The following is a 23,016-nucleotide window of genomic DNA, read 5'->3' on the forward strand; positions in this document are numbered from 1 at the left end:
CTGCAACATCTTGGCTGTAAAACTCAACAAACAGAGCATGGTCTGTATCTGGAAGAAATATCGGCTACGAGTGATGTAATCAAAGGAAGAACTACTGTGGAAACCAGTACAAAACTTGGAAATAATAAAGTAAGTGCATCAAATAGTTATAATGACAAACGTGATTCCACAAACAATGTCAATCAGGAACATATGAGTCCAGATAATAATTACAAACAACAACAGCCGTGCACTGTAAATTTTTCGCGCATGTCGCATCCTAAACAAAGAAATGTGATTAAAAAATCAGTCGACTGGCCTCAAGTGTGCAAAAAAGAACGAAAAGTGTTGATTTTTGCCGATAATCATGGACGTCAGATAGCAGAAAAGGTAGCAGATACACAAACTAACGCAAGTGTCCAAGCCTTTGTCAAACCAGGAGCAGGCATTGCAGAAGTGACAAAAACAGTGGTAAAATCGTGTGAAAACCTTAACCCAAAAGACTGTGTCGTAATTTTTGCAGGTGCGAATGATGTTGCCAGAGATAAAGGTAGTGAACTCATCACTGTTCTTGAAAGTGTGCTACCCAAATTAGGCAACACAAATGTAGCTGTTGTAAATCAACCACACAGATACGACCTCCCTCCTTGGTCATGTGTAAATAAGTTAATAGAAAGAGTAAACAAAGAGATAGATACTGTATGCAAAAAGTTTCTGTACGTGAACTTAATAAATGTAAGCACGTTAGACAGGTCCATGCACACCAGCCATGGCCTTCACTTAAATCACATTGGGAAACAATTTTTGGTTGAAGAAATCTGTCGTCTAGCAAATTGGAATCACAATAGGCCTAATATAGAAGCAGTCCAAAGTACTTTGGACAAATGGGTCATAAAGAAAGATGCAATGTCTTATAAAAAGGGTGAAAGGCATTTTTTAGGGAAGTAGACTGTATCACAAATAAATGTGATGCAGAATTAAATTGCAAATATAGACTGAAGATTGTACACCAGAATGTACAGTCATTAACAAACAAAGTTGATGAAATAAATATACTCCTCAATAGTGAATGGAAAGATGTTTCAGTGTTATGTTTTTGTGAGCATTGGTTACAAAATGAGTATTTTCAGTACTTAAAAATATTACATTTTAACCTTGCAAACTGCTTTTGTAGAATGGAATCAAAACATGGGGGAACTTGTATATATGTAAAAGAAAATGTAGATTATAAGAGTATAACATCTGTCTGCAAACTTGGTTGTGAAAAAGACTTTGAAATCTCAGCTGTAGAGTTAATGTCTGAAAATACTATTATTTTATGTGTGTATAGATCTCCTGTTAGCAACATAAGTTTTTTTTCAAAAAATTGGACCTTGCTTTAGGCAAACTTAAGACAACTGGGAAAATAGTGGTACTATGTGGTGATTTTAATATTGACTTTCTGAGCTATAGCCCTCACAGGGAAACGTTTTTAAATATTATAAAAGCCTACAATCTTTGTCTTACTGTTAGCTCTCCAACACATGTAACTAAAACTAGTGTCACTCTCCTTGATCAGGTATGTGTAAACATGGACAAGTGTACATCAGAAAACTTTGATACCGGCTATAGTGACCACCTTTCACAATTACTGACCATACCTGTAAATCACATTTCGACCAGTATAGAAAATGTTATCCATAAAAGGATTTATAGTGGGAAAAATATTGAATGCTTCCAGTACCTAATCAGTGAACAATCTTGGAGAGAAGTATACGATACCTCTAATACTAACGAAAAGATGGAACATTTTTTGAACATTTTCAAGCATAACTTTGACATAGCTTTTCCACAAAGGAAAGTTATTTCCAAGAGCACAGATAGATTCAGAAACTGGATTACATCAGGCATCAGAGTATCTTGTAAAAGGAAGCGGGAACTTTTTCTGCAGTCAAAAACTAACAGCAGTCCAGAATTTATTAATTATTTCAAAAAATACAAGCTAGTTTTGAAACGCATCATAAAGGAGGCAAAAATTAAGGAAAATGACAAATATATTATGAAGTCATCCAATAAAACTAAGTCCATGTGGAAAGCTGTGCAGGATCTTACTGGGAAGAAGACAACTCACAAAAATATTGTGATATCACATGATGGCAAGAATGTCACTGACCCTAGGGAAGTTGCAAATAGTTTCAATTCTTACTATGCAACTGTTGCTGGGAAATTAGTGAAGGAAAAATTTGGAAATCCACCTAAGACAACATGGAAAGAACTTTCATCTATTGAAATAAATAAGATATCCATGTTCCTCAGTCCAGTAAGCCCAACAGAGCTCCTAAATACCATTAATTCACTGAAGAGTACGTACTCAACTGGTATTGATGATATTCCAGATTATATTATAAAAATAACAGCAAGACAAATACTTTCACCTTTATTGGACATATGCAATTCATCCTTATCATGTGGTGTCTTCCCTCAGCAACTGAAAATGGCAAAAGTAATACCCCTATATAAAAAAGGTGATCATCAATGTATGGGTAACTATAGGCCTGTGTCTCTATTGTCAGGGTTTTCGAAAATTATTGAAAAAGTGTTCCTTTCAAAACTAATTACATTCTTCAACAAGAATAATATTATTTCTGGATGTCAACATGGCTTCAGACCACAGAGATCAATTGAAACTGCCACTTTCAATCTGATAAACCATGTCGTAAATGCAGTGGACAACCACAGAAATATCTCAGGTTTATTCTTGGACCTAACAAAAGCTTTTGATGTGATTGATCATTCTATACTCCTGAGGAAGCTCGAATGGTATGGTGTAAGAGGTGTGCCAAATCAGTGGATCAAATCATATTTGGAATATCGTTCTCAGGTAACTGAAATTAAGTACACAGAAGGAAATGAACTCCAGGTACACGTTTCAAAACCATGTGGACTAACTCATGGTGTTCCACAGGGCTCCATTTTAGGTCCCTTTGTTTTTTTGGTCTACATTAACGATTTCCCATCACACGTTAGAGATTCTGAACCAGTACTGTTTGCAGATGACACCAGTCTATTGATTGAAGGGAATAATGAAGAAAATCTTACTGCATCTGCAAAAGATATTACAAAAGGAGTGTCTGAATGGTTTACCAGAAACAGGCTAATAGTTAATCCCCAAAAAACTGTACTAATGAATTTCCACACTGATCAAAATAAAAATCCGGCACAACCTGTAATATGTATAGATAACCAAAACATTAGTTCTGTCAATGAAACTAAATTTCTTGGGATTCATATCCAGGAAAATCTTAAATGGAACACTCATATCACAGCCACAAATTCAAAACTAGCAAAAATGAGCTATGTGGTAAGAATTCTCTGCAACAGTACTAGTGCAGAAACAGTTAGGGCTGTATACTTTGCTCGTGTACATTCAATACTGAAGTACGGTATCATTTTCTGGGGAAATGTACATCAGGCCATAACAGTTTTCAGGAAACAACAGGCAATTATAAGAATAATGAAACAAGTGAGCAGCAGAAAATCATGCAAACCTTTCTTTAAAGATCTAAAGATCCTACCCCTTCCCTGCATTTATATACTGGAAATAGCCACGCATGTCAAAAAAAGCATACTGAGAAAAGAAAACCTTTTTCCTCAAAACAAAAGTGTCCATGATTACAGTACCAGGTCAGACAGTGACATACATGTCAATCATTGTAACACCACATTATGCCAAAAAGGTGTATATCATGCAGGAACAAAACTTTACAACAGATTACCAAGACATATAAAATCTCTTACTGAACTACAAAGCTTTAAAAAGTCTGTGACATCCTACCTTCTGAAAAACTGTTACTATTCAGTCTCACAGTATCTAATGCAAGAAAAAATGTAATTTGTATCTTTAATTGTAGAAATAAGTTATAAATATACAGTATTTCAAAAATTTGTAATTATTAACTGTATAGATCCAATCTGTCATAAAAATTTATAAAATTTATGTTTGATATTTGAAAACCCAATAGCCAAAAAATGTTTTCTGTCCAATATCCTGTGTACAATATATGTACTTAAAAAGAGATTTATATGGACAAATAAATAAATAAATAAATAAAAAAGATAAGATTTCTTGTGTAATTTTTTGTGTGTAGATCATTAAACCCAATTTCTGGGCCCATTTGTACTCAATGAATTGCCCAGTTAGCTATTTGCAATATCTATCTGGTTAATCCAATGAGAGGGTGATGTGACAAAGCAAGCTGGGATATTTTTACTTCCCCTCTTCTTTTGCCACCTGCCTACTTAAATTTGTTTTTTCTCTTTTAACTAATTACCATTAACATAAGTTAGTGTAATCTGCATTTTCATAAAAGAGAAAGGCTGGTCCTCAGTTTTAAAGAATATAATGCCAGATCTAATTAAGTGCTTAGTTTTATGTATATAATTGATTTTCTAATTTATTTTGACTATTCCTAGTTAGTATCTTTTGTTATAGGGTGAAATCAGTAATTGTTTCGTAACTTAAATGCTATTGTTGACTTATAAACAAATATAAATTCAGTATTAATTATAAACATTCGAAGTAACAACTAATAGCATTCTTTAAAGTATTCATTTGGCTCTATTCAAAAACATGTTAGCAAAGCTAGCCCTTAATTCCAAAGTAATTACCAGTTTTGTCAAAAGAATTGTTTGCGTATCTATATCTGTTAATTTCATGATTTAAAGAAATAATACGCCTTAACCCTTGTAGTAGAAGAAACTGTTAAAAAGACACTATTTTTTGATGTATGCAGTTAATTGAAGCAATTAAGTTTTAATTGCAATTTCTGTAAATTAAACATTGAACAATGTGTAGTTTCAATCTCTATTATTGTGGTGATATACAAGGGCCGATGTTTGGTTCAGAGACAGTCAGTCGATGGCCGAGTTTCTGACAAGAAACCTGTGTTGTATATATGACGATGGTATCTGTTCTTTCGGACATGTCCGAAAGAACAGTTATCATCAGTGATCATGCAGCTCATTAGAATGAAATTACAATGAAATGAATACCCCTAGGTGCATACAGGCATTGATATAAGTCAACGGGGACAGTTGAAAATGTGTGCCCCAACCGGGACTCGAACCCAGAATCTCCTGCTTACATGGCCGACACTTTATCCAGCTGAGCAGGGGCACTGTGAATATAGTGCAGGATACTAAGTTGGGAATGTGGGTCTCACGGGAGGTGTGCCAGAGATAAGTCCTTGCAGTCGCACTATCCTCTGTGTCCTCAGTCGCTCAGTTGGACAGAGCATCTGCCATGTTAGCAGGAGATCCCGGGTTTGACTCCCGGTCGGGGCACACATTTTCAACTGTCCCCGTTGACTTATATCAATGGGTGTATGCTATTCATTTCATTGTAATTTAAATCTGTGTTGATTAGAACAACAACAACAATGCATGAACTTAACTGTGAAATAAATGTAACACAATTGTGTCGTGTGTTAAAACAAGGACAGTGTGTGTTCAATACGTACTATTTTAAGTGGGCTAACTGTGAAATAAATGTAACACAATTATGCTGTGTGTTAAAACAAGGACAGTGTGTGTTCAATATGTACTGTATTAAGTGGCAAGAGCTGTGTGGTTAGGTTTTTACTGCTCATAGATGTTCAACAGTAAAGTATTGTACCAGTATGTGGATGTTTGCCTGCAACCTATTAATGAAACTTATTGAAAGTTAAACAATAGTACCTGTAACTTACATTGTATAGGTCCTAGTCTACCCAAAGATAATTTTCAACTACAGAAAATGAAAGTTACATTAATTGCTTGTTTTATGGACAAGTGTATAGACATATCAGATCTGTACATATCTGCTTATACTTAAAAATACAATTATGCCAGTAAAAATTAAAAAATATTTCAAAATACATTATAAAAATACATATTAAAAATGTTTATACATAAATGCATTCAAAATTACAATTTTTAAAAATATTTCTTTTAGGATGATATGGCAGGTATTATATTTTGGTTGCTTATCTACAGCACTTCATCAAATAACTGGAAGAAACCATGTACATTAAATTCGTTTTGTTTGTTTGATAAATTTATAGTACATTATTTTAGATATAGGCATATTTCACTGACGTACAAAGGTCCTATAATACACCATTTCATGAGATGTTTCCCAAACAGAAAGTGAAAGTGGAGTTTTGAACTAGCAACTCCCTTAGATACACACTAATACACAAGGAGAATGTTCATATGGACAAATATGGTAATTCAGGAGTATATAAAATGAAGTGCCAAAATTGTCAGATCATGTACATTGGCCAAATTTGAATAGCATTTGAAACACATTATAAGCAACAATGCAATTTAAATTCAAATCCTACAGCATTCGATGAACATTTGAGAACAACTTAACATACATTAGGTGAGATACAAGACAGTAAGAAAATTATCTGTACTGCAGATAAAGCTCTGCTGTTAAATGTTTTGGCAGAATGGGAAATTTTTGTGGAAAAAAGAAAACCCTCAAAATTTATTAAATGAACAAAATGAATTTAATCTACATGGGTTCTCCCAGTTATCTTATGAAGTGCTGTAGATAAGCAACCAAAATATAATTTTTAAGTACTATAGTACAGCCAAATTAATGTTTACAGCTGTCAGCCAACTCTAAAGGCAATCTTTAATGCTATCAGCCAACTTTAAACAGAAGTCACCACACTGGAATCAGAATACGTACTTTATGTAATTGCAATATTAGTTTTCCATATTATCGTAATTTGTATCTTTTACAGAGTATATTCTGATGATGCTCATGTGCGTTTGAAGAGCAAAACTGATCAATAAAAGATACTAACTGTGACTTGTGGCTGTGTTTCACAACTTAGTTTTAATAGTCGCTCTCCCTGTAGACAATGCCTGCTCTTGGTAAATTTGTCTCGCTATGTCCTCTTACCCACTCATACTCGTCTTCATTGTGCACCATACCTCACCATCTCTGGTATCCATGTATCACATGCTAAGCCTGTGCTCATGCGACACCTAACCTCCTCCATTCCTAGCTAGCACACATGCTGCCTCCCACTGAGCTGTTAGCTACCCATTTCCAACAGCTAGCAAAGTTTTATTTTCCTCTGTGTATGCCTGCTGCTGTTGTACTGCTAAATTATTTACATTTTGCCAGAACATTCATCCTGTATTTCTTTAGATTTAGCTATTTATTGTAGGATACAATGTTTGCTGACTCTGTGCAACAGTAAACATTAAATTTAATGGCCAATGATGTGACCATTTTTGCAACAAAAATTATTTATGACCATTTTTAGAACATCAGTTGTTTTGAATCTCTGTTTTAGTCATCCCTACATTTGATTTTCTCTTTTGTTTCACACTTACTAACATTTCAGATTCATTCTGTTTTATTCTTGGAATGCTTCTCTTTCTTGTGTGATGTACATTTGTTTCATCTTTTTAATAACAGACTGGGGGAATTCACAGTGCTTGTGGTATTTGAGTTTGAATTCTAGAGTTCAATAAACCCTCAGAAGCACGTGGTGGCCTCTTTTACTCATATTAGATACTTAAGTACCACAAATGATCTGTTCCAAGTAGCTACCCATGTTTGTTGTAGAAAGAAACAGCATCCAGCTGCTACAGAATATGTTCAAGAAAGAATTAAAATTGTATCTACATTTTCTAATTTGCAAGTTACTTCCAAGTGTCCTTCCAGTTATTTTTCTTTAACACTGTGACTGAGTTGGTTTTATTTTTTTAGACAGTATTTTTTTAAATGTAAAGCTAATTGGTTACAATATTTTGTCAAGTAAGTTTGAACACCATGGCCAAATGAAAAATCTGATATTATTTTTGTATCAATAAAGTGTGATGGTAACTGAGCCTACAAAGAAATTGTCAATGGAAGTGTCTTCTACATTTCAACTCCTGTAAGTAAATTTCCTGTGCAAAATAAAATAAAGCAGTATGTCAATTACTCTAGGTCCTTCAATCAGTAGCCATTGTTAGGGTACATATATTAAAACCTAGACCAATAGTGAGTCACCATAAATTCTGCATACTTTCTTACCATTTGATAAATGTGAGATTCATTTCCAAAATGTGAAGGCAGTAGAAGTAATAGAGAATATCACTTAATAGGGAATATCACTTAACTTAAAAATATTCCCACCAAGCCCCCTTTCATTATCTGAATCCCCCTATATTACCCTTAACTTTTCTCTAATGATATCGTACTGCATACAATAACAGGATGTAAATTATGACTTACGTATGCTATCATCAACTGTGCAGGATTCATGCTCTTTTATCCAAGTATCTGAAACTTTTTTAAACTTGGGTAAAAGAGTCAAGTGGGCTGTTTCCATTAACTTGTTGAAGAATTTCAAGCTTGTGTGCTAGTAATCGTGTTGTGCAAATGAACATTATTTCTCTGCTTAAGTTGATTTAAATTTTTATGGCATAAATTAGAAAATTGCAAATGACTGTCAATATCTTAAGAGATCTGAAGTGACATCTACAAGTCTCCTGAGGGTAGGAAGGGGTTAAACCTAGAATATGTGCATTTACTTTCTCCTGTGATCAGAAAATGTAAGCCAGCTGTGATGCATGATCCCATAACAGTATTCCATATTGTAGGTATGAATGAAATAATGTGTAATGTGACTACAGTAGCAGATTTTTTCTGACTTTTTATCTTGATGTATGTAACAGAAATAGTATTCTTGATAGTTCACTTCTTAAGTAATTTGTCCACCTCAAAAGAATCTTTTATTGACCACAGGTCCAAGTAATTTGACATTATTACCTTCAGACTTTGCTGTCCAGAGACTGAAATGAAGTTATTCTATCTTTGTTTTGTTAGTGGACAGCTGGACAGCCTCCAGTGATCAGTAATTTTTATTATTATTTCTCTGTTGTAATTTTGAACACATTGCGTTTTCACCTGTTGTTGTTAGTGTGATGTCATCAGCATAGAGTATATTCTCAAATGGCATGTCACTTGAGAAATCATTGATATAAGCAGTGAAGAGAAAAGGTCCAAGAAGCAACACATGTGGCATTCCAAGACTTATTTTCAAAAACTGTGATGTCTGATTATTTGCATTTGTTGGTTGCAGTCTGCCCAGATGGACAGGTTTTAAATAACCTTAATGACTCATCTCTTACGCCACAGTGTGTTGATTTTATTATTACAGTCTTGTGTGACATTGAGTCAAAGGCTTTGTTCAAGTCTATAAGTGTAGAATGTGTAGTTTGTCTCTTTTCAGCACCATCAAGTACAATATCTAACAGATTGTGTCATGGTAGTGTGCATTTGTGTATCTGTGTGAGAATGTGTGTACTTTTTTGCCAAAGTTGAGTTAGAACTTGAGAGCTAGTTGTTAATATAGTGAACCATTATTAATGTACATGTGCCACAAATCACTTTGATAAAAATGAGTTATTATCTTTCCTTTACTTTATGCAGATTTCCTATGGCTTTTACTGTTCACATATTTGATATAAAATCATATTTGATATGTATTTTATATATACATTCAGTATATTGTTATTTTCAAAATAGTCATATATTTGTTTGTGTATACAGCTTTCGATTATTTTTGATGCAGTTTTAACAATTGCGGTTGGTATATAGTTACTAGGGAAGTGTGTGTCTCTTTTCTTAAAGGCTGGAAGTGTTCCTGTGAATTTAAAAGTTTCAGGGAGAACACATCTGCCACAATTCTATTGTATAAGTAATGTAATGATATTTCAATTTTTTTGCTATCCTCTTTATGATACAATTACTATTTCCATAATAGTTCTCTGTTTTAGAATTGCCAAGCTTGCTAACTGCTTTTTTAATATTGTTAGGGAATAGTTTTAAACCATGAGAACATAACTGTATTTATTATTGGAACAGAAGTATCTCAGCATCCAAGCTGTTGTTGCAGCTTGAATGATGACAGTCTGTAAAGTTTATAAAGTATTCACTTAACATCTGTAGGAATGTTATTATCTTTTTATTTTGGTTTCCTTCCCTTTGAAGGCATTCCACACTTACTTACAACTATTTTTTTTTATTTCAAAATTTAGCTATAATGTGCTTAATTTCAATTTTATAGACTTTTTTGAGTTTTGTGTATAATTTATTAATGTCACCACTTTTAATAGGCCTCTCTTTAGCTATTAGAAGCAGAATTCTTACTTTATATACATATACATAAGTATCCTGGTTTCCTAGATTGCTTCATGTAGCCATAAGTAATGGTAAACTGTAAATGTATGCACCCAGTATGTAAATATATGTGACTAATATGTAAATCCATGTAATTAATACTTCATTATAGTTAAACATTGATATACCTATAAACAAGTCTTTCAGTAACATACATATAGGCTATGGGTTAATAATATACTAGTTATCTCCATTGTCCCCTACTTATACAAACTTATATATTTTATTCATAAAGTTGTACTATTAAATGTATCTTACATTTTGATAGGGCCAATTGTATCAAAATATATTGAACACCAGATAATAAATATTCTAATAATTCTAAATCTAATTATTCAAATAATTTATACATACATTATGTGAAAAATCATGTCTCAAAAGTAAAATATATCATACCTTGAACAAGTGTTCTCAAGGCAAATATATTGTCTTCAACCTTTGTTGGATCTTCCAACACCTCATGCTGTGCACGCTGCTTCCAACACTGATCTAATGATTCATGAGAAGTGGACATATCCAGCCAATGTTTCCAGTCCTTTACGTAAGTTCATACACTACCATAAATGACTGATGTTAGTTGTATGTTAAAAACATCTATGTAAGTTATCATAAAATGATGACAAATGTTTTGTTACATTTAATAAAAATTAACAAACAGTCTTGATTGCGTAAACACATTTATTTAAAAATGGTGACTGTTTTCAATCTGGTTTAGTCCATCATCAGACCATACTACAAAGGTGACAACTAGAGACAGTCACAGACCAGGAACCATATGTATAAGATAAGGATGAACAGTTAACAACCATGTCTTGTATCTATGATTTCTGTCCCATGACACTGTTTTTGCCTGCCACCTTTGGAGTATGTTCTGATGATGATCTAAAACAGATTGTAATCAGTCACCATTTTTAAATAAATGTGTTTATGCTATCAAGACTTCTCTTTTATTTTTATTAAATACTGATTGTAGATTGCTGCTTTTGCAATTATGATTACAAAAATAATGTTTTCTTACAGCCATTATAAAATAAGGGATTTGACACATAATTATGCAGTAACAATAACCTAGTTTTAAGGATGATAGTATAAAATGAGAACTTGGGTTGCTTCAAAGCATTCTGTAAAAAATCACAAAAAATTCAGGACTTATTTTTTTTACACCACTAAATAAAATGAAATAAACAGCTGCTACAAACAGAAATGTCAATTTTGACTGGAGCCCAGTAAATAAAGAAAGAAATGTTAATGTTAAATCCAACCTATTTGCAGATGAATTCACGTTCCTTTTTGAAGCAGTATTTCACAAAAAAAAACTGTAAAAATAAATCTCCAGGCCTGCAAAATGAAACCCTGGATTACAAAAGAAATAAAAATTTAATTCAAGACAAAATGAGTATTATATACATCACAAAGATGTTCTGATGAGCCTGCTGTAAAAGAACATTATAGATCATATTCTACAATACTGAAAAGAGTTATAAAGTGCTGTAAAACATTACATATTAAATCTGAAATAGACAACTCATACAGTAAAATAAAAACCATCTAGAGTACTATCAAAAGGGAGCTGGGGAAAAATGATGATAGTGTTTCCTACATAGAAATAAGACATTGTGGTAGTTTGATTAAAAAAACTGATGCAGCTGCAAGTGTCCTTAATGAATACTTTCTATCAGCTTCCAAGAAATGTGGTTATGGACCTCCTGAAAGAGTCTGGATTGTGAAAAATAAGTCAAATGCATATAGCCCCATTTACTGTCAGTGAGGTGAAAAGGATCATCACTAAAAAGAAAACCAAAAAGTCATCTGGCTTTGATAATATTTCCTCTAAGCTATTTAAACATCCTCATAATGTCATCTGTGTAATACTTTGCCATATATTTAATGAATCTCTTTATGAATGAATCATCCCAGACAGAAAAAAAGTATGCAGATGTGAAACCACTATTTAAGTAAGGATTTGTCAACTGATGACTCTATATTTTCACTTATGAATAATGTTTTAGAAGCACTGAACAATAGATAGCTCCAGTTGGAACATTTTGTGATTTAACTAAGGTCTTCAACTGTGTGAACCATGAAATGCTCCTTTCAAAAGCTGTCTATTATGGATTAAGTAGCACAAGGGGAATGTGCCTTTAATCATACCTAACTGACAGAAACCAGAGGGTATCGCTTAATCGGAAGATGGCACAATAACCTCACCTGGTTGGGGAACAGTAAGCGCAGGAGTGCCGCAAGGTTCTGTGCTGGCCTCTCACTCCTTCTTATTTTTACTAATGACCTTCCACTTTGTACGAAAGCTACTACCAAATTTACTCTCTTTGCAGATGATACATCTCTTTTAGTTGAAAAAACATCTGATAGTGACATTGCAACATCTGCCAAATTTGTGTTCAATAATCTCTATAAATGGTTCACTTGGAATGGACAGACTTTGAATTTTAAAAAACCCAGTACTTTTTTTTTTTTTTTTTTTTTTTGGGGGGGGGGGGGGGGGGGCTCATAAAGTGCAGGAAAACATAAGTCTAAGCTGTAATGATCAAGAGGTACATCAAGTTCAACATTATGAAAAGGAAAGTTGCTTCTCATCATATAGCGATGATGCTGAGTTGCAGAGAGGCAGAACAAAAGAACTGTCACAAATAAAGCTTTCAGCCACACACACACACAAAGGCAACTCACACACATGACTGCAGTCTCAGGCAACTGAGGCCACACTGCGAGCAGCAGCACTAGTGTGTGATGGAAGTGGGAGTAAGGAGGAGGCTGGGGTGGGGAAGGGGAGGAATAGTAGGTTAGGGATGACAGACAATGAAGTGCTGCAGGTTAGATTGAGGGAAGGAAAGAGGTGGGGGGTTAACGGAAAAGGAGAGAAGTAAACACACTGAGTGTGATGGTGGATTGAGGGCTGTGTAGTGCTGTAATGGGAACGGGGAAGGAGCTGGATGGGTGAGGAAAAGTGAAGGTTGAGGTCAGGCAGGTTGCTGGAACATAGAGTATATTGCAGGGAAAGTCCCCACTTGTGCAATTCAGAATAGCTGGTGTTGGTGGGAAGGATCCATATGGCACAGGCTGTTAAGCAGTCATTGAAATGAAGGATTCATGTGTGGCAGTGTGCTCAGCAACAGGATGGTCCACCCGTTTCTTGGCCACAGTTTGTTGGTGGCCATTCATGTGGGCAGACAGCTTGTTGGTTGTCATGCCCACATACAATGCAGCACAGTGGTTGCAGCTTAGCTTGTTGATCATATGACTAGTTTCACAGGTAGCCCTGCCTTTGATGGGATAGGTAATGTTTGTGACCGGACTGGAGCAGGTGATGGTTGGAGGATATATGGGACAGGTCTTGGATCTCAAGCTATTACAGATGTATGAGCCATGAGGTAAGGGGTTGGGAGCAGGGGTTGTGTAGGGATGGACGACTATATTGTGTAAGTACAGTGGACAGCAGAATACCGCTGTGGGAGCGGTGGGAAAGATAGTGTGCAGGACATTTCTCATTTCAGGCCATGGTGAGAGGTAGTTGAAACCCTGGTGGAGAATGTCGTTCAGTTGCTCCAGTCCTGGCTGCTACTGAGTAACAAGGGGAATGCTTCTCTGTGGCTTGACTGTGGGGCTTTGGGAGTTGGTGGGAGATTGGAAAGATAAGGCATGGGAGATTTGTTTTTGTTCAAGGTTGGAAGGATAATTATGGTCTGTGAAGGCTCAGTGTATTTCAAGAGGGACTGTTCATCACTGCAGATGTGATGACCACAGGGGGCTAGGGTGTATGGAAGGGACTTCTTGGTGTGGAAAGGGTGGCAGCTGTTGAAGTGGAGGTATTGCTGGTGCAGGGTGTATATGACCCGGGACAACTGGGAGATTTGGGAAAAACCTGGGAATTTTTTTAATCTTGGAGAAAACTGGGAAAGACCCGGGATTTTAGAATTCCAGGAATTTTTTATTGTTTTAGTTTTCTGTTACATTTTTGTAACATTGACTGCTAAGAAACAATACTCCAACAAAGTATATTACTGTATCTTGCTACTGCAGAATAATAATTGCAGCAATAAAACATGAACAAGAGAGAGAGAGAGAGAGAGAGAGAGAGAGAGAGAGAGAGAGAGAGAGAGAGAGAGAGAGAGAGAGAGAACGAAAATAAAACTAAGTTGCCAAGGAAATGTGCCATATACAGCAACAAACTACAGTGCTCAAACAAGCGTCTGCTAACAGCAAAATGTGTCAACAGCTTTAGGAAGACTATGTAATGCTTCATAACAGCAAATTACCTCCGATGAGCGTGATGTGACAACTACTTGCATTAGATTTGTTTGACCAGTTGAGAGCAAGCTTATGCGTGTGCGCAGTTGAGTCATGTGTAAGTAGTACCAGTATCTTCTCCCACTTCTGGCTACAGAAGTGTGGCAGTTAGCTGTATAAGCAATGGCAGCAAGCAGCCAGATGCTACCCGGAAAAATTTTACTGGCATGCCTAAGCTGTCAGATACACGCATGGACGACAGGCCTGCATGTAGGGGGCAGGGTGCAAACTGGAGTATCTGCCCTGGGTGGCAATTTCTGGGGGGGGGGGAGGGGGAGGAAGAATTTGTTTCACAAAGTGCCTAGTATCCGAACATGTAATAAAGCCTAACTGGAGAATAAATGCGGGATAACTAAAATGGTGATTGTGGCAGGATTAGTCAAGTTAACCAGAGTATAAGTTTTATCCTGACAGGAATAGTTACAGAATTAATGATGACAAGATTGTTTGTTAGAGTGAGGAAGGGGAAGAAATGGGGACATCCCACAAATTATAGGAAGACTCAGACGATTCCAAATTTATATAAAAATTTTGCACTACTACTTTTCAATCTCATGCTTCAGAAGCTAGAGCATATGATGAAATGTAAAACTATTTCATAACATGAAACATTTTGCTTGTAGTAGGACTAATAAGCATTTGATATTGCTACTTCATCATTATATTCTGTCGTGTTATAAAAATGACCATTTGTGCCAAAACAGTGTCGTTTATTTGGTGTGTGTTACAATTGCTGCAATATTAGGCATATCTATTTCATGTTATCTAGCAGAAAGTGACAAAATACAGATAATCAGATCAAGAAACCACACCAGCCTTGGGTACTATTCATATTAATAGCTTTTTCAGTATTAGACAACGACATTACATTTTTTCATGTAGTAAAATGTATCCTATATGTAATTTTATGTCACACAAAACATCAAGTTGTTAGCTAACAAGCAATAAAGAATGCAAATTTTCTGAAGAGTTCCTGTTCTCCCAGGTACAAATAATCCCATCCAGTATATATTGTATTTTTTTTTAAACAGGGGTAGGTTGTCAAACCAGCCCACTGGGAGCAGAAGAGGCACCACAGGACATTTTAATTTCCACTGTCCTGAATATAGTTTGATGGCACCCATTACAAAATATTACACATTTGAGTTTAACAAAGTGAAATATAGTGATGTGCTATAGAAGAATGCTGTGTGAATATACAGGGCTATTACAAATGATTGAAGCGATTTCATAAATTCACTGTAGCTCCATTCATTGACATATGGTCACGACACACTACAGATACGTAGAAAAAGTCATAAAGTTTTGTTCGGCTGAAGCCGCACTTCAGGTTTCTGCCACCAGAGCGCTCGAGAGCGCAGTGAGACAAAATGGTGACAGGAACCGAGAAAGCGTATGTCGTGCTTGAAATGCACTCACATCAGTCAGTCATAACAGTGCAACGACACTTCAGGATGAAGTTCAACAAAGATCCATCAACTGCTAACTCCATTCAGTGACGGTATGCGCATTTTAAAGCTTCTGGATGCCTCTGTAAGGGGAAATCAACGGGTCAGCCTGCAGTGAGCAAAGAAACGGTTGAACGCGTGCGGGCAAGTTACACGCGTAGCCCGTGGAAGTCGACGAATAAAGCAAGCAGGGAGCTAAACGTACCACAGCCAACGATTTGGAAAATCTTACGGAAAAGGCTAAAGCAGAAGCCTTACCGTTTACAATTGCTACAAGCCCTGACACCCGATGACAAAGTCAAACGCTTTGAATTTTCGGCGCCGTTGCAACAGCTCATGGAAGAAGATGTGTTCAGTGCAAAACTTGTTTTCAGTGATGAAGCAACATTTTTTGTTAATGGTGAAGTGAACAGACACAATGTGCGAATCTGGGTGGTAGAGAATCCTCACGCATTTGTGCAGCAAATTCGCAATTCACCAAAAGTTAACGTGTTTTGTGCAATCTCACGGTTTAAAGTTTACGGCCCCTTTTTCTTCTGCGAAAAAAACGTTACAGGACACGTGTATCTGGACATGCTGGAAAATTGGCTCATGCCACAACTGGAGACCGACAGCGCCAACTTCATCTTTCAACAGGATGGTGCTCCACCACACTTCCATCATGATGTTCGGCATTTCTTAAACAGGAGATTGGAAAACTGATGGATCGGTCGTGGTGGAGATCATGATCAGCAGTTCATGTCATGGCCTCCATGCTCTCCCGACTTCACCCCATGCGATTTCTTTATGTGGGGTTATTTGAAAGATTCAGTGTTTAAACCTCCTCTACCAAGAAACGTGCCAGAACTGCGAACTCGCATCAACGATGCTTTCGAACTCATTGATGGGGACATGCTGTGCCAAGTGTGGGAGGAACTTCATTATCAGCTTGATGTCTGCCAAATCACTAAAGGGGCACATATCGAACATTTGTGAATGCCTAAAAAAACTTTTTGAGTTTTTGTATGAGTGTGCAAAGCATTGTGAAAATATCTCAAATAATAAAGTTATTGTAGAGTTGTGAAATCGCTTCAATCATTTGTAATAACCCTGTATATATTTAAGTACAATATAATTTCTGCACAATTTCAGTGCAGTAATGTGTTCATTGTAAATAAGTATTATAGTAGTTCTATTACATGTTTATTGCCTTATAAATAAAAAAACTTTTTTAAATTCTGTGCATTAGTGTTTGTAAAATGATTCTTTCATATAGTGTCCATTAAAAAAATGACGATCATTCCACTTGGGACCTGTGGAAGGTACATTAGCTTATTTGTTTCAGTTGTAAATATTTTTCATGTATTATTGTTTTTCTGACATGTTCTACATCCTGGAGGACCTCCTCACTACAGATCAATTGGAAGGAAGGTAAATCAAATCAAATCTAATCTAATCTAATCTACCTATTGGACATAAAAAATCTTACTAGTGTAATACCATAATTTAAAAGTAAATTAAAATAATATCTTCTGGAACCCTCGTTTTACTCTCTTGATGAGTTCTTTGAGATAAACACTTCTATACTGTAAGTTAAATATTGCACATTGACTTGTAATATTTGCTGTTACCATTTTCTAACTGAACATGATGACCTATGTCAGAATAACAATGTACTTCACTTCTAGAAAAGTTATGACTTAATATGGAATAATTGTAATTTATTATTGTATTGATTTATATCTCTCTTTTAGTTTGAGAAGTGCGTAAGCTTGTAAATGTTAACATATTTTGTTCCTTTACACATATTGCAATTTGTATCCACTACCATCTATAAGTAGGCTACTGTTCTCATGTATAATTATGACTCGTTACACATCCATACAGTTCTCTTGTATACTGGATCTATGGAACCCGAACAAACAAACAAATAAATAAATATAAATAAAACAGATGTGTTAATTTTGTGGATAAAATGAGAGAAAGATACATAAATGATAAAATATTGGTGAAACATATTTGTCACTTTGGAAAATCTCAAAATTTTTTCCATTCATGTGTATGATTGCATTCAGTACAAAATGATGCAGTATTTTTGGCAAAAAGTTTTAAATTCACTTATCAAACTAACTACATATCCCACAAAGACATAAGTGTTTTAAAATGCTTTAGTGCCATGGTAAATCATAAGCTACCAAAATTATAGAAACAAGTTCCACTGATTCCACTAGGCAATCTCTATCCCTGGCTCTAAAGACATCATCTATGAAGAATATTTGTTGGGTTTTAACAAACTGGTTTTGTCAAAAAAACATGCTGATTATGATGAAATTCATTTTAGTAAAACAGTTGTTTTTGTTTGAATTTTAAAAATGTTCTGGGATTCAGAGACAAATATATGTATACTCATCTATAGATATTATTTGTGCCTTTTTTGTACAGATACAGAACAAGAGCAGTAGAAATGGAGCAGTAGCTAAATTGATTAAAGAGGCTTTATATTGGAAAGTATGGTCATGGACTTTCTCATTGGTCTAGTACACCCACTTGACAAGGCAGTTTGTCACATTCATTTAAGCAAATGCCACACTATTTTGCTTCCACATATCATAAACATGGCACAAAAACAGTACAAAGAATCATAATGTAGGCTGTATATTCCACACAAAATGGGAAATGTAAAATATGTCTCCTTAAAAAAAAGTGACCTCTTTGATGAGGTCATTTGGTCTCTGAAACAAATGCTAACACATGCTGAAAATTCAACAGTTACAACTGCAAGAACAAAGACTGACTGATAAACAGTCAACTGTAGAAAAGGCATTAGTCCTTAATGATCATGACTGTTGTTGTTGTGGTCTTCAGTCCTGAGACTGGTTTGATGCAGCTCTCCATGCTACTCTATCCTGTGCAAGCTGCTTCATCTTCCAGTACGTACTGCAACCTACATCCTTCTGAATCTGCTTAGTGTATTCATCCCTTGGTCTCCCTCTACAATTTTTACCCTCCACGCTGCCCTCCAATACTAAATTGGTGATCCCTTGATGCCTCAGAACATGTCCTACCAACCGATGTCCTACCAACCGATCCCTTCTTCTAGTCAAGTTGTACCACAAACTCCTCTTCTCCCCAATTTTATTAAATACCTCCTCATTAGTTATGTGATCTACCCAGCTAATCTTGAGCATTCTTCTGTAGCACCCCATTTCAAAAGCTTCTATTCTCTTATTGTCCGAACTATTTATCGTCCATGTTTCACTTCCATACATGGCTCCACTCCATACAAATACTTTCAGAAACGACTTCTGGACACTTAAATCTATACTCGATGTTAACAAATTTCTCTTCTTCAGAAACGCTTTCCTTGCCATTGCCAGTCTACATTTTATGTCCTCTCTACTTCAACCATCATCAGTTATTTTGCTCCCCATATAGCAAAACTCCTTTACTATTTTAAGTGTCTCATTTCCTAATCTAATTCCCTCAGCATCAACTGACTTAATTCGACTACATTCCATTATCCTCATTTTTGCCTTTGTTGATGTTCATCTCATATCCTCCTTTTAAGACAATGTCTATTCCATTCAACTGCTCTTCCAAGTCCGTTGCTGTCTCTGACAGAATTACAATGTCATCGGCAAACCTCAAAGTTTTTATTTCTTCTCCATAGATTTTAATACCTACTCCCAATTTTTCTTTTGTTTCCTTTATTACTTGCTCAATATACAGATTGAATAACATTGGGGAGAGGCTACAACCCTGTCTCACTCCCTTCCCAACCACTGCTTCCCTTTCATGTCCCTCGACTCTTATAACTGCCATCTGGTTTCTGCACAAATTTTAAATAGCATTTCGCTCCATGTATTTTACCCCTGCCACCTTCAGAATTTGAAAGAGAGTATTCCAGTCAACGTTGTCAAAAGCTTTCTCTAAGACTGCAAATGCTAGAAATGTAGGTTTGCCTTTTCTTAATCTAGCTTCTAAGATAAGCTGTAGGGTCAGTATTGCCTCACGTGTTCCAACATTTCTATAGAATCCAAACTGATCTTCCCCGAGATCGGCTTCTACCAGTTTTTCCATTTGTCTATAAAGAATTCACATTAGTATTTTGCAGCCATGACTTATTAAACTGATAGTTCGGTAATTTTCACATCTATCAACACTTGCTTTCTTTGGGATTGGAATTATCATATTATTTTTGAAGTCTGAGGGTATTTTGCTCACCAGATGGTAGAGTTTTGTCAGGACTGGCTCTCCGAAGACTGTCAGTAGTTCTAATGGAATGTTGTCTACTCCTGGGGCCTTGTTTCAACTTAGGTCTTTCAGTGCTCTGTCAAACTCTTCATGCAGTATCGTATCTCCCATTTTATCTTCATCTACATCCTCTTCCATTTCCATAATACTGCTCTCAAGTACATTGCCCTTGTATAGACCCTCTAAATACTCCTTCCACCTTTCTGCTTTTCCTTCTTTGCTTAAAACTGGGTTTCCATCTGAGCTCTTGATATTCATACAAGTGGTTCTCTTTTCTCCAAAGGTCTCTTTCATTTTTCTGTAGGCAGTATCTATCTTAGCCCTAGTGAGATAAGCCTCTACATCCTTTCATTTGTCCTCTAGCCATCCCTTCCTGTTGACCTCATTTTTGAGATGTTTGTATTCCTTTTTGCCTGCTTCATTTACTGCATTTTTATATTTTCTCCTTTCATCAATTAAATTCAATATTTCTTCTGTTACCCAAGGATTTCTACTAGCCCTCGTCTTTTTACCTACTCGATCCTCTGCTGCCTTCACTACTTCATCCCTCAGAGCTACCCATTCTTCTTCCACTGTATTTCTTTCCCCCATTCTTGTGAATTGTTCCCTTATGCTCTCCCTGAAACTCCTTAAATTCACATCTTTTTGCAGTTTCTTTAGTTTTAATCTACAGCTCATAACCATTAGATTGTGGTCAGAGTCCACATCTGCCCCTGGCAATGTCTTACAATTTAAAACCTGGTTCCTAAATCTCTGTCTTACCATTATATAATCTATCTGAAACCTGTCAGTATCTCCAGGTTTCTTCCATGTATACAACCTTCTTTTATGATTCTTGAACCAAGTGTTAGCTATGATTAAGTAATGCTCTATGCAGAATTCTACCAGGCAGCTTCCTCTTTCATTTCTTACCCCCAACTCATATTCACGTACTACATTTCCTTCTCTCCCTTTTCCTACTCTCAAATTCCAGTTACCCATGACTATTAAATTTTTGTCTCCCTTCACTATCTGAATAATTTCTTTTATTTCATCACACATTTCTTCAATTTCTTCATCATCTGCAGAGTTAGTTGGCATATAAACTTGTACTACTGTAGTAGGCATGGGCTTCATGTCTATCTTGGCCACAATAATGTGTTCACTGTGTGTTTGTAGTAGCTCACCCACACTCCTATTTTTTTATTCATTATTAAACCTACTCCTACATTACCCCTACTTGATTTTGTATTTATAACCCTATGTTCACCTGACCAGAAGTCTTGTTCCTCCTGCCATCGAACTTCACTAACTCCCACTATAACTTTAACCTATCCATTTCTCTTTTTAAATTTTCTAACCTACCTGCCTGATTAAGGGATCAGGCATTCCACGCTCCGATCCGTAGAACGCAGTTTCCTTCTTCTGATAACGACATCCTCCTGAGTGGTCCCCACCTGGAGATCTGAATGGGGGACTATTTTACCTCTGGAATATTTTACCCAAGAGGACGCCATCATCATTTAACAATACAGTAAAGCTGCATGCCTTCGGGAAAAATTACGACAGTAGTTTCCCCTTGCTTCAGCCGTTTTCAGTACCAGCACAGCAAGGCCGTTTTTGTTAGTGTTACAAGGCCAGATCAGTCAATCATCCAGACTGTTGCCCCTGCAGCTACTGAAAAGGCTGCTGCCTCTCTTCAAGAACCACACATTTTTCTGGCCTCTCAACAGATACCCCTCCGTTGTGGTTGCACCTACGGTACGGCTATCTGTATCATTGAGGCACGCAAGCCTCCCCACCAACGGCAAGGTCTATGGTTCGTGGGGGGAATGATCATGATAAGGTTTTGAAATGTTGTTTCTTTGTGCACAAACTAATCATGCAGTTTCATGATCACAGATATCCATGAAACTTTACACACCCATATGGTGCAGATACCCTTCACATTCAACCATATTTTGACAGATCAAACAGATTAACAAAAATCTTCACTTCATAACAGATCAGTCCAGATTCTAATAAGCATTGGTGTTGACATTTTATGGAAGCCCTCAGAATAATACTGGATGTCAGACAAGTGTGCTGAACATCTCCACCACTGGCCTGACCACCACATTTCCAAATCACTGATCCATTCAACATGCCTATGATACTGAACTTGCTAGAGCTTCAGGGACTTTTATATGAAACATCATGAGTTCTCATTTCCATGCACATGTACGTCTACCCTGTAAAAACCACAGAAGTGTATTACAGAGGGTACTTCTCATTTTACCCCATATCTGGATTCCTTCCCATTCTGTTTTTATAGGAAGCATAGGAAGAATGACTCTCTAAATGCCTCTATCCAGTTTGCAGTCAGTCTAATCTTGCCTTCACTATTATACAGAAGTGATACCTAGGGGCTGCATTGTATTTCTAGATTTATCATTTGTTACTGGTTCTTCAAACTTTATAAGTAGGTTTTCGCTGGTAGGTGGCTGCTAGTTCAGGTTTTTCAGAATCTGGTAATGTTATTGTGCGAGTCAAGGAACCCTGTCACCATTTGTACCATCCTTCTTTGCGTGCATTCATTATCCTCTGTTAGATCTATCTGGTGTGAATATTTAGATCTGGCTTTATAACGTCAAAGATATAAGTATTGTATGCATGCTATTTCAAAGGAGTGTTCAGTTTACATAATAAGCATCGAAAGTTATTCCTTTATGTCACTGATTAATCAACATATTGTTCCATGACTTATAATGCCCTCTAGCACCAAATATAAATTTTGGACCTGCTGTCTGGAACCACCAGAAAAAAGAAACTTGAACTGCTTTCATCTTCTGGGCAGCTACACTATAGCTATGGTAGATC

General features: G+C 36.1%; 1 protein-coding gene across 6 annotated transcripts in view; it reads right to left on the reverse strand.

Annotated features, from left to right (window-relative positions):
* The window catches only part of LOC126457500 (clavesin-2-like), a 132,644-nt gene that overhangs the window by 35,515 nt on the left and 74,113 nt on the right, over positions 1-23,016 (reverse strand). For all 6 annotated transcript variants that reach the window (XM_050093810.1, XM_050093814.1, XM_050093811.1 and 3 more), the window contains one exon: positions 10,589-10,746. In XM_050093810.1, coding sequence (XP_049949767.1) covers positions 10,589-10,706 — 118 coding nt within the window. In that variant the 5' untranslated portion in view covers positions 10,707-10,746. The remainder of the gene's footprint in view (positions 1-10,588; positions 10,747-23,016) is intronic.

The sequence above is a fragment of the Schistocerca serialis genome, chromosome 2 (assembly GCF_023864345.2).
Source record: "Schistocerca serialis cubense isolate TAMUIC-IGC-003099 chromosome 2, iqSchSeri2.2, whole genome shotgun sequence".
Lineage (NCBI taxonomy): Eukaryota > Metazoa > Arthropoda > Insecta > Orthoptera > Acrididae > Schistocerca > Schistocerca serialis.